The sequence below is a fragment of the Xenia sp. Carnegie-2017 genome, unplaced genomic scaffold, assembly GCF_021976095.1.
Source record: "Xenia sp. Carnegie-2017 unplaced genomic scaffold, XeniaSp_v1 HiC_scaffold_44, whole genome shotgun sequence".
Taxonomy (NCBI): Eukaryota; Metazoa; Cnidaria; class Anthozoa; order Malacalcyonacea; family Xeniidae; genus Xenia; species Xenia sp. Carnegie-2017.
Window position 1 is genome coordinate 197,118 of NW_025813509.1, and position 15,878 is coordinate 212,995.

Sequence of the window (15,878 nt, forward strand, 5' to 3'; positions counted from 1 at the left end):
CGTTAAAAATTTCCGTAAAACTAAATTTTCACAATTGTCAAATTTTCGGACAAAACACACGAGTGAAAGCCAGCTGTTAATGAAGGTCTTAATAAAGCAACATAGAAATTTTGACCGAATGAAATCTAGTAGACATCAAAAATAATTTCTATGCAAGTCACGACGTCACTTTGGTCATTTCATTTTTCATTGTTATTGGTAGGTGAATGATCAGGTCGAACGTACTGAATGAATTTTTCATATGATTTATGTATGAGCTGCTATTAGTTTTTATTTTTCGTCTGTTCATTATAATTTTTGTTAACACTCTGCACTCTTTCAATTTTTGTTCACTACTAAAGTTTTCGTTTCTTTTGTTTAAACACAAAATATTTGCGTTGTCAATAAATAAGGTAGTCAGCCGACTTTTTTGTCGCCGCTTTTTATGTCGACGCTTTTTTTGTCGCTTTGCAAATTTAATATACGAACGACAAAGCTACGATCTGACTACGCTGCATGTTAAAGTAGATCATCGGGATCATTTAAAACAACAAAAATATGAAAAATCTTGAAAACAACAAAAATTTAAAGAAATTTTTCTAAATTGTGATCTTTTTATTGATTGGAGGGTTTTTACCGGATCTTCCGGTTTTACCCTCCCATTTCGTTTTGTTTCGGCAAAAAAAACAGTGTCCACATTTGGGGCCAAGTGAAGTCATTTATCCTAACATTATTTATTGTTGCTAGAATTAATATTCACATTTATTTTTATTTCTCGGCCTTTGGGTATATTTCCCAAAACACTGCGTTTAATAAATATAATGGCATACATTTTGAAAAAAAATATGTACGCAAGTTTTCTGCTCAGTCAGATCTTCTAAGACAAATTTTTTTAATTTTCTGCATCCACCGACTCAACAAAAAAATAAAGATGATATTATACATTATGGTAGTGTGATTTGCGTACATAATCAAAATTCCATGATTCTTTCATTTCACAAAGAAGTCCTTTTTACTTAAAATATTGCTTTATACATGAGCAATGTGACAAATTTTTACATTACTCACGGTAATACGCTTAGCACAATAATATTAGCACACACCATTCGACAATTTTCTCCCCTACCATGAAGTGAGATGTTTAATGCCTATACCAAATACATTCTCAATGATATAGAGAAAAATGATAACACCAAATACACAAAGATTAATCTTGATAGTAGATAGTTTGAGATTGAGATTTTTTAACTACAATGTGCTTCTCAACGTCACTTCACATATGAGACTAACATTATCTTAATGACTATTTTCATTGCATCCTTTACTGTTGTATCGACAGTGTTTTTTCTCATAGCTAAGTAATTATAATTGCGTGCATTTGATGTTTAAAATGTATTCGTAAGTTACTATAGTTTATTTAATAACAAAGGTTTTTTATACTATGAAGTGACTTGTGCAATAAGATTCATGTATGGAATTGTTGATTAATAAAGTAAAAAAATCCATTCACAGTTTCGAAAATCGTGTCATAATCGTTGACATTTAAATCTTGTCTTAGATAGGTGATTCTCTATTCCTGAGTTAAAACTTGTGAAATTTTATAAGATTTAGCAGTAGTCCTTTGGACTAATCTCAATGTTATTATGTACTCTGCATGAGGTTCTTATTTATGTATTTCTATTTCTATAACAATTGTTTTTAGTCAGTGATGTATACTTAGTTATATAACTAGAATGTTCTACATAGATGTCATTAATGTTTTAAAATACTGTTTATTTAAGGAGATCCTGACTCACTCTTCATCTTCGCTCGTTATTTAAAAGTGTTTATGTAACAAAACTTACATGGATAAAAGTTTGATGTAACAGTAAGGTATGAATTATGATCACCATTTTTAAACTGATATGTATGTGGTCGCGTTGTTTATATTAAATCGCTCGTCATTGTAAGGTATGTGACATGTAAAGAACTAAAGCAAGCATAATTTTGTCTACATGGTCGTCATATATGAATTCTTATTGCTAAAACGAAGGTAATTTGTTGAAAGTAAAGCGAGATTCTGAAACTATATTACTAACTTTACATAACAACTTTGCTACTGAAGCATCTAGATAATGTATGACTAAACACTCAAGATAAATCATATTTAAGTTGATACACCAACTTTTTCTTACTATTCACAATAAGCTGCATGGGAAAGGAAAGAAAACACGTTCAAAGGTATGGGAGAGGTGAAATAGCATACTTGTCTACGGAAAAAATGGGAATCTGTGAAAATTTATGTAGAAAGGTTAGCATGTCCAATCATGCATCACCTCCCTTTTTTTACCGGCGCCACATTTTACTAATCGCTGTGTGTCTAACAAAATGTTGTTAATTGTGTTGTTAAGGTATGTGACATGTAAAGAACTAAAGCAAGCATAATTTTGTCTACACGGTCGTCATATATGAAGTCTTATTTCAAAAACGTAGGTAATTTGTCGAAAAATAAAGCGAGACTCAGAAACTATATTACTAACTTCACATGACGAATTTGCTACTGAAGCATCTCGATAATGTATGACCAAACGTTCAAGAGAAATAATATTTAAGTTGATACACCAACTTTCTAACTATTGACAATAAGCTGCATGGTAAAGGATAGTAAAATCTGTTCAAAAGTATGGGGAGGCAGAATAACATGAGAACGTTTTCTACATGTAGGACGCTAAATTTTTCTTTAAAAACTATACTTGTCGATACAAAATGGGGGATCTGTATAAATTTATTTAGGGAGGGGCACATGTCCAATAATGCATCACCTCCCTTCTTTGCTGACGCCACTTTTGACTAATCTCTGTGTTTCTAGCAAAATGTTGTTGATTGTATTGAGCAAATTATTCATTTTAAAAATAAGATTATTTGTAAAGTAAGCAAATGTTGAACACAGGAAGAATGTATTTACTCAGAGAAAGAGTAAATACAAAAGTAAAGCGAGATTTTATATCTACATTACCGACTTAAAAAATTAGCTAAAGAAACTTCTAGATGAAATATGAATAAACATGCATGAGAAATCATATCTAAGTTTATATTTCAACTTTTCAACAATTGACCATAAGCTGCATAGTAAAGGACAGTAAAACGTGTTCAAAAGTATAGGGAAAAGCAGAATAACATGAGAGTATTGTCTTTATGTATGATGCTGCCTTTTTCTTTATAAACTGTAACTGACACTAGTGCCAGTCCCCAAGAATCGAAACAATATTTTAGTTAATGTAAACTTACAAACGCGTAAAGTATTAGTACTTCTAACTCTTTATCGAAAATATACGAATCATTGAGATCTGAATATAAACGTGAACAATCGGTAATGGTACTTTATTTATACTCTGTTGTTTTGTTTGTTGTTTGTTCATTTCCTATCTAATTCTAAGTACATTTTCTGTATGTATCTAGTTTACATTTACTATCAATATTACCAAATGTTGCGTGCAGGTGCCAGAACGTTTATGCTGCAGGAGTTATACAAACTATACCTGTCTATAGAAAAAAGTGAAATACGTGAAAATTTATGTAGAGGGGGGGACATGTCCAATTATGCATCACCTCCCTTCTTTGCCGACGCCGTATTTGACTAAATTCTGTGTGTCTTGAAAAAAGTTGATGATTGTATTGAACAAACCATTTATTTTGAAAGTAAGAAAATTAGCAAAATAAGCAAATGTTAAACACAGGATGAATGTATTTACACAGAGGAAGAACGCGACCGAAACTATTCTTTGTGAAATATTTATTCATAAGACACAGAGATTTTTCACAGTTTTACTTTTGATAATGTTTGTTTAACAGTTTTAAGGTTTAATTTCATTGCAACCTTTACTGTTGTATCTACAGTGTTTTTATTGATCATAAGTAAATATAATTGCGTGCAGTTGATGTTTAAAATGTATTCATGATTTACAAAGTTTTATTTAATAACAAAGATTTTTTATAATAAGAACTGATTTATGCAAGAATATACATGTATGGAATTTTTGCTTAATCAAGGGAAAATCCATTTACAGTTTCGAAAATCGTGTCTTAATCATTGACATTCGAATCCTGTCTTAAAAATGTGATTCTCTATTCATGAGTTAAACATTGTGAAACTTTATAACGTTTAACAGAACTTCTTTGGAATTCGATATATCACAATTTTATTATGTACTCTAAATGAGGTTCTTATTTATGTATTTTTATTTCTATAACAATTGTTTTTAGTCAGTGATGTATATTTAGTTATATAATAATATTGTTTGTTGAAGGAGATCCTGACTCACTTTTTATCTTCGTTCATTATTTAAATGTATTTATGTAACAAAACTGATGTGGATAAAAATTTGATGTTTCAATAATGTATGAATTATGATTATCTTTTTTTAAGTGATATATATGTAGTCGCGTTTTTTATTTTAAATTTCTCATCTTTTGTTAGGTACGTAACATGTAAAGAACTAAAGCAAGCATAATTTTGTCCACACGATCGTCGTATATGAAGTCTTATTTCTAAAACAAAGGTAATTTTACGTAAGTTAACCGAGATTTTGTATTTACATTTCTAACTTAGCAAATTTGATACCGAAGCATTACGTAGTATGAAGTATGACTATAAACAAATTAGGAAATTGAACGAGACTTACGTGAAGTTGAAGTTCGATTGGGATTCTAATAGCATTTACAGAGCAGAGATTGCACGAGAGATACTACGCATGCGCACATTGGTCATATTTCATAGATAGTGGCCACATGAACCGCCTAAATGTGCATATGAACGATTTGCAGGGAGGCAGTAACATGATGGGTGGGCGTGTAATCTCTGCTCTGTAGATGCTGATAGAATCCAAATCGAATTTCAACTTCAGGTAAGCTCGTTCAATTTCCTAATTCTATTAGCATCTACCGCAGAGATCCCACGAGGTTTGAAAGTCATGTGGACACAATTCATACCTACACGCAAATACGACATTAAGTAATAAACATATTTTAATTGGAGATGTGTCAAACATACCCAGAAATGGTAACAATCATGAATTTACAGTATTATCTTCTCTTGCACTATACATGCATGTATATGTGTTCTAAATTCCACGCCAAGTTCAACTAAAGAGAATTCTCATCCAATATCTTTCTTATTGGGACGCTGAAAGAATGGCATTCCCAAACTCCCCATTGCCACGTTGAGACACAACGCTCTTATTGTAACCCGATGAAAAACTCAATCAGTCTTCCAACTTACAGCTTTCAGTATAGAGTTTATCGAAACATCACATTGCTTCGCTTTACTGGTGGCTGCGGCTCGTGTACTATGTGGTTTGCACGTTTCTATATCAATTCCTGCAGCTTGCATGACAACCTTTATCCAACGAGATATAGATGACTTTGATACTTTATGAAAGGGTCGAATTGTGCTAAGAAATAGTTGATTTTCCTGACCTCGAATGGTAGCAGTACGTTTAATATATTCTTCCATAACTGAGGCAACACATAGTCGCTGATCAGCAGAGAACTTTGGTATGACTAAAGTAGGTTGAATGCGCTTTGGTACAGACTATTTAACAAGTTGGTCGATATAGAAGATATATGAGTCCTCTTCCTCTTTTACAGTTAAGAGGTTCATGAGGTGGAGTTTTTGGGCACGCTGCCCTGTGACTAATGCACAGAGCATTACCAACTTATGAGTTAGCTGTTGTAGGGTTAAGTCTTCTACGGAGGCATATTTCTTTAAATACTCTAATACAATAGAAATGTCCCAGGTCACTTGATATCTTGGTAGTGCTGGTCCAGAGTGGAACACTCCCTTCATAAATCTCTGAACCATATAATGTGTACCAATCGTAGAATTTCCTTCAGTAATAACGAATGAAGATAACATACTTCAAGCAGTGTTTATGCAACTGTAACTAATCCCTTGATCAAATAGATGCTGTAGAAAGTCTAGAACTACCTGTAAAGTTGGATAAAGGGGATCTGCATTCCGTTTATTAATATAGAGTTGCCACTCGTTAAGGTAAGCCTGATATTGTTTTTGTGTTCCTGGCCGCCAGGAATTAAGTACTTTTTTTGAGCCTGTGATGAAATGCCCTTACTTGAGAGTGATCTCTGGATAAGAGAGGAGCTATTAGGCTCAGTCTCCCTTAGAGTAGATGTTCTTTTGTTTGATTGGATAGTAAGCTCGCGTTGCTTTTGTTTTTGGGTAGGAGAATGGGTCGGTGAATCATTAATCTTGCCGGTATCGAATACCAGGATTGAGTTGGCCAATTCGGCACGACGAGAATTGTCCGTGCCTGGGCCATTTCTACTTTTTGTAAAACTTGTGATATAACACTAATAGGTGGAAAAGCATAAAGAAACAATTTACTTCAATCAAAGCAAAAAGCGTCAATAGCCCACGCCTGTGGATCTGGGTGCCACAAGACATATGGTTTAAGTTGATAGTTTAGTCTAAAAGACAACATGTCAACTTCTGGGGTCCCAAAATATGCTGTTACTTCAGGAAATTATTCAGCATCAAGCTTCCATTCTTTGGAATCATCAAATGTTCAGGAAGCTCTGTCAGCCAGCCACCACATTAAGCTTCCCAGGGATATAGCTGTCAGTTAGCCATATTTCCCTGATTCTGCCCCATGCCTATATTTCCCTTGCAATTTTATTGCAATGGTGAGAGTAGCAGCCCCCATGTGGTTAATATATGCAAGAGCCGTTGTATTATCGGTCATTACTGTAATGTGGGTGTGGGCTAGATCTCTACAGAGAGATTGTAGCCCAAACAGTAATGGTTTGAGTTCCAGGCAGTTAATGTTCGAGTATTTTGCGCCCGTAGACAGCGCTCGATCCATTGCGGTGGACTGTTTGTTAATACTTGCACTCCTTCCCTTGGTAGACGCGTCCGTATACAATACGTGGTCAATTTTGCCATGATTCAGATGTTTTTTGGACTCATATGCATTATTAATCCACCAAGATACTTCCTCCAGCGCAAAGAAGAGAGTTTCAATGTCGAATAAAAGTTACTCCTGTTAGAGATAAGAGCTGTTGTTTTGTCCCTATCAAGATCACGATAAAACAGTGGGCCATATTCAACGCCAGGGAAACAAGCTACCATCTTACTAATTAGCTTGGCCACTTCCCGTGTGCTAGGAGAGTCAGATTTTAGCGCCCCTTGGCAACTTCGCATAATTTGTTGTGTTTCTCTATGGATATAGAGATAGTCATATCTATTGAATTTAACACAAATCTAAATGTTGTAAAATCTGTGTGGGTTCTGTAACAGATTTATCTTTATGGGGTAGAAATCCTAACTTCTGAAATCATTGTAGAGTGTCATGTACGTTTTGCTCGCATTCTGAATAGGAGTAGCCCATTAAAAAAGACTCATCAATGTATCCGCTAGAAATGTGCCCAAGCTTCCTCAGCTTAGATATACAGGCTTGAGTATCTTTGTAAATAAGCGTGGAGCGGAAGATAATCCATGAGCAAGGCATGTGAATCGGTACAGATTACTTTTCCACATAAATTTTAAGTATTTTTGATGCTCTACGTTTATTGGTATTGAGTAATATGCATCTCTAAGGTCAACGGATGATATGTAGCATGCAGGTCTCATGAGCTGAGTACAAGTATGGATAGATTCTATTTTAAACTGGTGATATGTTACAAATGTGTTGAGCTCTTTTAGGTTTAATATTATTCTAAAAGAATTTCTTTGCTCTAAGAAAGATATTGAAGATAAACTCGCCCTGTTCATGCATGCTTGTAACAATGATATCTTTCTCTAGAAATTTTGTAACATGACCATCGACATTTTGAACTTCCGAAGGAGACATTTTTATAGAGTGGGGTTGTTTCAGCTAGACTGGGTCTATAAGAAAATCAACCTTGTATTCGCTTACAGCTGATAAGATGGAAGGATCGCGAGTTAGCTCCCTCCACTTCCCAATAAATTGTTGTATCCGGCCTGCAACTATACTACAATAATTGTCTCCCCCAGATATGATAGAAGAACTACACCCACGTTTACTACAACTTACATGGTCGAGAGTAAGAGTCACTACTTTCTTAGTGTTTCCCCTTGTCTCGACTTTCCTCTTGAGTTGTTTCGTTGGGGTCGGCTTTGCAAATGACCGCCCCGACGTTGGAATAAAAAAGGCACATTGGAATTATATGATCTGGTCAACCGTTGATTGTTGCGTTTCCGTTTATGGCTTTTCAGTTGCTGTGCAGCCTTTTTGCTTTCTTTTACAGTTTTAAGGCGTTTCTTTAAATCATCACCAAACAGTCTGCAGCAACAGGTTCTTTGTTACTTCAGATGGCCTTGTAATTTTCATCAAGGTCAACCTTGACTAAGTCCCTTCGGCCTATGTTCAGATCTCCCCAATTTGGGAGATCGCAATGAGGCTCTTTATTAAGGCTTCTTGTAATTTTTGTAAACGTGCATCCATGTTACGTGTGGATTTCCTAGAAATGTCCCAAATTTCTGGGTTCACCTTTGTAACTCTTAACAGGTCACAGTGTTCGGGAGGTTTTACCCCTTCCTTCCGTTTTGATAATGTGTGTTCGTTTACTCCAGTTGACAAAAGTATTATCATTTCAAGTGTTTTTTTATTGTATCAAGTCTATTATTTTAATGCCTTGATGTAAGATCAATTACTGGGTCATGTCGCTAGGCAGTGAACACAATTTTTATCGAGAGAAAGAAATGAAGCCCACAAGCCTTTACAAATGACTCTAGTACTATTTTTAAGTTATCCTTTTAACTTTTGTGAACATTTTGTACATTTTAAATCATACAATTTTTCACAAACTCATTCGTCATTTTTAGAAAAAAATGGCTTCGCCTCATAAAAAGTTAAAGATTGAGGAAAATGGATCTCGTTTGAGTAAACTTTTAATCAATAAAGGAACCCAAGCCTTAAAAACAACATTGCATGTAAGTGTTAACAATTTATCATCAAGTTTGACCAATGAACTTAATGATTCGTCTACAATGAACAAATTGACTTCACTAAAAAAGAAAAAAGTCATCAATATAATGCAATGGAACCTTCTTTATCCATCAACTGGTTCACCTGACATTGAAAACTTTGATATTTCATTATTGACTGTCTTATTGCGTAACATATGTGGACTAACAGCGCCACACGGTGGATGGGACAATCTTCCTTCCTCTTCAGAAACCTCAATCTCAGCAAACATTGCAAGAATAAAGTTTTATCGAAACAAAGTTTATGGCCATATTAGCACAACTAGTGTAGATGACAGTGAGTTTGAGTACTTGTGGCAGGAAATTTCAAAAGCATTGGTTGGTCTAGGTATTCAACAAACTGAAATAGATGAATTAAAGAAAGCTCCCCTTAGTTCCAATGAGGCAAATTATATTGAAATGTTAAAAGAATGGTATGAAGAAGAACGACAGTTAATTAATGTCGTAGACAAAGTAGAGGAAATCAAAGAAAGCATGTCAACAAAGGATGATGTTGCAGCAATTAAACAAGAGATGGCAACAAAAGCTGACGTTGTTGGAATAAGAGAAATAATACAGGGCAAAATTTATTCTGATCTTAAGAAGCTTGGAAAGTGTAAGTTTAATGGTCTTATAAAAGATCTTAACAAGAAATACCTTGAAGGCACTAGACAATGGTTATTTGAAAAACTCGATACTTGGTTTAACGAAAGAAGTGAAGATGCTTCTAATGTAATGATTTTGATTGCCGGTCCAGGCGTTGGTAAAAGTGTGTTTGCTGCTGAGGTGTGTCGACGATATTCTGAAAAGAAGAAACTTGCTGCTTCTCATTTCTGCAGATATAATAGATCAGATGAGAGGAATCCTCGAATATTGATAGAATCATTGGCTTGTACCATGTGTGATACAATATTAGATTTTAAATGTAAACTGAATGAAGAATTACAGAGAAACCATTCAAATGACTCAATCACCGATGCATTCCGTGTTTTATTAAATAATCCATTGCATTCATTGGAAGATCATAAACCAATGCTTTTGGTTATTGATGCCTTAGATGAAAGTCAAGTTGATGGCAAAAGTGAATTGTTGGAATTGATTACAGAAGAGTTTGGCCGACTGCCTAAATGGATTAAAATCTTCATCACCAGTCGTCCAGAACTTCCTGTACAAAAGGAGTTGAAAGACATGAATCCTGTGGAAATTTCAACTCATCCTCGTGATGAAAACAACGAAGAAGACCTGTACAAGTATTTGAGACATCAGTTGAATGATCGTGTGCAGAAAAATCGCTACCTTCTTCAGCCATTAGTTGAAAAATGCGAGGGATCATTTCTTTATGCGTATTACGCACAACTGAGCTTAAAAAAAGAAAATATTGAGTTTACTCACCATAACATTCAACAATTGGTCCCTAGTGGGTTAAGCGGTGTTTACATAAAGCAATTTAAAAGAGTAAAAGAATTGTTAACGAAGAAAAGTACCAGAAAATCTGTTATCTCGGAAACTACTTTTATGCAATTTCTTGAATTGTTGGCTGCCTGTCGGGAATTTTTACCATTAACTTTACTGTTGAGCTATTTAGGTTTTTATGGTGACATCAAGTTTGAAGTCCGCAGTAAAATCATTGAACTGTTATCTCAAATTTTGCCTGTTTACGATGATTGTTTAACCGTGTATCACAAGTCTCTAATTGATTGGTTGAAATCAGATGGTTACGAACAGCATGAGTTTACAGTTAATCCAAAAAATGGTCATAAGTTCTTATGGCATGCTTGTGAGAAAGTGTTTGAGCAAATTAAGTGTATGAATATTTTTAAAGATAAGATGAACAATGCTATGATTAAATATGCTTTGAAGAATGGAATCTATCATATGTCAAAATGTGGCGAAAATGTTGACTTTAGCTGGGCAGTAGATGTCAAAGTGGTTTATGCGAGGTTAATGGTTGTGGAAGACATTAACATGTATACCATTAGGTCTGAATTGTTTGAAATCATTAAGGAACTACGAAATTTCTTGAGAAAAGATGAACTTGAGGAACTACTATTTCATTTCTTTATGAGAAGAAAGGTGTCAGTTATGAATGATGATAGCTTACTTTATTTACAAAGTTTTGCAAACAAAATTGATGGCAGTAACAAAAAAAGATTATTTGCAAGGGATTTATTGAAACAAGGAAAGTTTGTTTGGTTTGAGAATTTAGACACAACATATTTAACAAACCATCATCATTTGACTGTCTCCTTGCGTGCTAACGTTACATCTCTTTGTGTGTCGTCCAATGAAGAACTGCTTGCTGTAGGATATGAAAATGGTCAAATATCTATTTTTGAACTTCCAGAATTTAAACAACGATGCACTCTCGGCACTGCATTTTATGTTTCAAGGTTGGATGAGTGGTATGATGTACACGAATTTACGTCCATGTATGACGGCCATAACTATTCAGCATATAAGGAATCTGGTTTTGTACAAGGAAACACACGTTGTTGCTCCTTTTCACCTACCGGAAAAAGACTGGTAACTAGTGATGGATCTAATGAAGTAAAGTTGTGGGACGTTAACAATGGACGTTTATTATTATGTTTACAGTCAGATGTTGTCGTTAATCGTTGCTGTTTCTCAGATTCTGGTTTGTTCATTACAGCAGACTATGTAAAACAATCCAAAAAACTTCCTAAAGAAGTGTTCACTGCATGGAATTCATTAACTTTGCAAAGAATTGATCGACGCTGCGTTGTTGATTACCAAGAACTACAATGCACCGATAAATATTCAGAATTCTTTGTTGCAGACTTCGTGGAGACTTCGTATGTTTTTCAATTCCCAAAGGCAATCGATATTTTTTCAAATAAAAAGGAATATCCACTACGTTTACATTCAAAGATAACACACCATTATCGTGATTGTATTCTTTATCATACAAGTCAGAATAGAAAGCTTTCTGAAATCACTCAGTTGACAAAATACAACGATGAAGGAGAAATCGAGTTTTGTTTACCATATGTCAGTTGTCCATGTGTTCGTAGGAATATTAACAAAGTCCATCCAATCTCGTTTAAGGAATTTTACGTTGTGCCGTATTTCTCCAAGCTTAAAATTTTAAAAACTGATCATCTTTGGAGACCTTCATTTATCTTTGAGAAATTTAAAATTAAATGTTGTTGTTTTTCACCGGATGGATCTTTTTTTGCTGTTTTCGCTGTTGGTGACAACGTCAACATTCATATTTGGAGCATTGAACGTTGCACTATTATTCAAACTGTACCAATGCAACTGAAGAATGCAAAAGGATGTTGGTGGTCGGATGGTTTAATGTGGATATGGGATGGTTCTGATCATCTTATGAAGATATCAACTTCGTCTGAAAATTTTGTAGATTCTACTCAAGCAAAGCATGTTAACATTGGATTTGAACCTAAGAAAATCTTAACATTTGGTGATGTCTTAGTTTGTATTGACGAACTAGATTTTGTTCAAGTTGTTAGAATTATCAAGGGTGAGATACAATACAACAAAAGACTTCATGTCGATTGTTCAAAATTTAAAGCAGCGGCTGTATCACCTGATAGTTCTGTTATTTTAACTGTAAACAAAACAGAATACACATTATGGGAATGGGGAAATAACAGCAATGAGCTTTACTTGAAACAATTGCATACTACAGAAATACCCATAACAGCTGTCATTGAAAAATTAGTTCAAGAACAGATAAATTTAAATGATCTAAAGTTCAACTGCTGTATAAGTGATAGTAAACAAGCAGTCATAGCATTTTGCAAGGACACCATAATTATGGGCATTTATGTAATTAATTTTCAAGAGAATGGTGACGTGAATGCAATTTTGCATGATGTCAGTAAATATTTATTGGACTCCGACCTAATCATACACAAAGCTTATTGCATTGGAGCGTCTGGTGGGTTGGTTGCTGTAGATTTAAGGAGTGGTAAAGTATGCGCTAAATTTAACGAACATAGTCATAATTTTATGTCTATTACAACTATGCATTCCAACACAGGAACTTTAGCTATAGTTGACAGTCTTAATTGCAGTATTCAATTTTTAAAACTTAATGTTCCTGAATAAATACATCAACTCAAACTTTAATAGTAAATTCAAAAACCTTTTGAGAAAATTGCACTTAGATGTTGATTGTCGTAAGGATGATTGCTTGTTTCCACCTACTATAGTTTTCTACAGAAGAAGTATACTTATTCTACCAGGAAATCTTTAGGAAATTATCTATATTTACCAAAAATAAATTTGACCAATTTTGCTAAAGATCTTTTAAATTTATCTGTACTATTTCTTGGAATGTCTTACCTCCTGCTATTAAAGAATGTAAAATATTATCTATGTTTTGCAATAATCTGAAACGATGTATAATTGCTTTTTATAACACAAATAACTTGTATTTAAAAAGAACGCTTCTATACTAATTGATCATGAATATTTGTTTATTCCTTTCTAAGATTCTACTTGTAATCTTCATAAATGAATTGTCATTTAAACAGGGCATCCTCTAGATTAGACTACTACTGTAAGATACTCTGTCAAAGTTATTATTATGTATTGTACCTCTGAACAAATTTCATGTTGATGATTTACTTTTTACTAAAAATGTATAGTTAGATAATTTGGTCATTTTTATTTAACAAATAGATAACATTTAACAGTTGTCTATACAGTTATAGATACACGGTTATGGCGTCATTGTGATAAAAACTGAGTGGCCACGAGCCGCCGTGGTAAATCATTGTTTGAAAACCGGGTTTTTTCTTTTCTTTTTGCTCAAATGCGTCCAATGCTTCAACTAGGCATTTTTAATTTCTTTATTTGCCCATTCAGGGATATATTCAGGTAAATATTCAAATAAATTCTCCATTCGTTTGTCATTTAAAAACAAGGAATTTTCTGTGACCTCAATTCCGTGCGTCTGTCCTCTTATAGATCATTGCTCTCGACCAATGAAATTGCTCAAACTCTTCCGGCTATTATATAATATTATAAATAAAACGATCACTACATAAAAATGAAAGAATGTTAACAACTCATTCATTTTGAGTCATTTGATAATATAGTGTTGTTGTAGATGAAGATTATTTTGACGAAATTATAGAGTGACTTTCTTTAGACATGCTTTCAAGAACTGTAAATACAATTCAATATCGTGGAAATAGGTTTTGTATGCTCTTAAAAATTCACATGTATAAAAACACCATTTGGGTTTTATTGTCATTAGTTGAAAAATGTGAGAGATCATTTTTGTACGTTTATTATGTACATATGACCTTAAAGACAGAAAATGTTATATACTATCAGTAATTCCCGTATGTAAAAACAACATGATGTCATGTCAATAACTGTGATGAAAATAAATGAAACTTTTACGATTTTGACACAAGTACATTTGAAATAATTAGATTAAATACAGTAAAATATTGACATGAATTAATGATAAATGTGTTTACAAGTTCTTCTCTAGTTTAAAATTTTAAAATCTTAAGTTTTTAAATTTTTCTTACTTTACAAAAGGGGAGGGATAACTAAGGACAGAGTAATAAAAATAGGGCAACCTCTCGAGCAAATGCAACTCTCGTCCTTCGGTCTCCGGCCTGCACTGATCTGCTTTTGAGTTCTCCCAAAGTTTTCCTCGGTTTGCATAAGCCTGTGCAAAAACATGAAACATCTTTTATTTCTTAATTGCATGATCATGTTACATTGAGGCTTCATTTGACAAAATTTAAGGCTTTGGCTGCGTTTACACTATATACCAGATTTGCTCATCAAGATATCTTCATTTGGTTTCAAGAGGTAACAGTTTGGAGTAAATGCTTATTAAATTGATAGATTTTAGTCAATTTAATTGTTTCTTTTTGCATTTAACGTTATCACTGACTTTTAACACATAGAAAATTTAACCTGCAACGATAGAAATTCTATAAAGTAAACAGGGCCTTATTTTAGTTCACAAATATAAAGTTCGATGTTTGAAACGGGCATAAAAATTTTGTTCAAAGACGTTAGATGATTAATTATTGTATATTTGAAAGGTCATATGCACCTCGAGCCAATAAAATAAAAAATTTTATCCTAACGTCAATTTCAGAAGTGTTAAAGTATTTAAATTCGTATGTGTTTTCTTTAACGTCAGTCAAGTCGCTTTAACTTTATAGAGAGGAAATGTAAGTACTGTGTATTTACTGACGAACAGGTGAAGTATGAAATAAATGGAAGAAATTAACAGGTCTTGTTAAAACCTTCGTAATGTGAAAAATTTTAGTATTCGCGACTAAAAGGGTTAAATTTAGAGTGGGAAATACGTTCAGAAAGGATGTCCATGACGTCTGTACTGTATTGGTTTAATATTGAGGTTACACCATAAATAGAATGATATAAAGTTATTAAAAGAACATTGTATAACATGTATGAACATTTACATTGGACTATGAAAACTGACTACATTCTACAAACATGGAAAAGAGACAAACACAAAAGAGGAGAATTGAGAAACATGATCCAGGTTTTAAAGTTCGTAATTAGAGTCGACAAGTTTTAAATTTATTTTGCATGAATATGTGGTTATTATAAAGGATCACGGTGGTCTATTTTTACAATTTGAAGATAAGTTAAAAAAATCATATTTAAACTAGGATTTTGTGATTAAATCTGTCAATTTTTTGCTGTCAATATAAAAGGCCAAGTGCTGCAAGTAAATAGTCGGTTTTCAGTCGTTTTATTGTTTTTGGAATGCATACTAAAATATTTCAGTTTCTAAAGAAAATTACAACACAATAATAACTATTTTAAAAAAGCGTTCATTGAATTTCTAAGAGAAAAAAATGTCGCTAAGTAATTGCACGAAGCATAAAAACTTATGCGATCAACAAAAAAGCAAGAGACACAAAGTAAC

At 33.5% G+C, this 15,878-nt stretch overlaps 2 protein-coding genes across 3 annotated transcripts in view; both read left to right on the forward strand.

Annotated features, from left to right (window-relative positions):
• Positions 1–4,397: 4,397 nt before the first annotated feature.
• LOC124456230 overlaps positions 4,398–15,878 on the forward strand; it is a 156,674-nt gene continuing 145,193 nt past the window's right edge. The window contains exon 1 of the mRNA XM_047006715.1: positions 4,398–4,435. The gene's annotated coding sequence lies outside the window, so the exon portion shown is untranslated. The remainder of the gene's footprint in view (positions 4,436–15,878) is intronic.
• On the forward strand, positions 4,449–13,601 carry LOC124456240. 2 transcript variants are annotated; one of them, XM_047006725.1, is made up of 2 exons: positions 4,449–4,517; positions 8,819–13,601. In XM_047006725.1, the coding sequence occupies exon 2, from the start codon at positions 8,825–8,827 to the stop codon at positions 13,049–13,051; it is 4,227 nt and encodes a 1,408-aa protein (XP_046862681.1). In that variant the 5' UTR covers positions 4,449–4,517; positions 8,819–8,824; the 3' UTR covers positions 13,052–13,601. The 2 variants fall into 2 exon arrangements, with proteins under 2 accessions (XP_046862681.1, XP_046862680.1); XM_047006724.1 differs by having other exon boundaries at positions 4,485–4,527.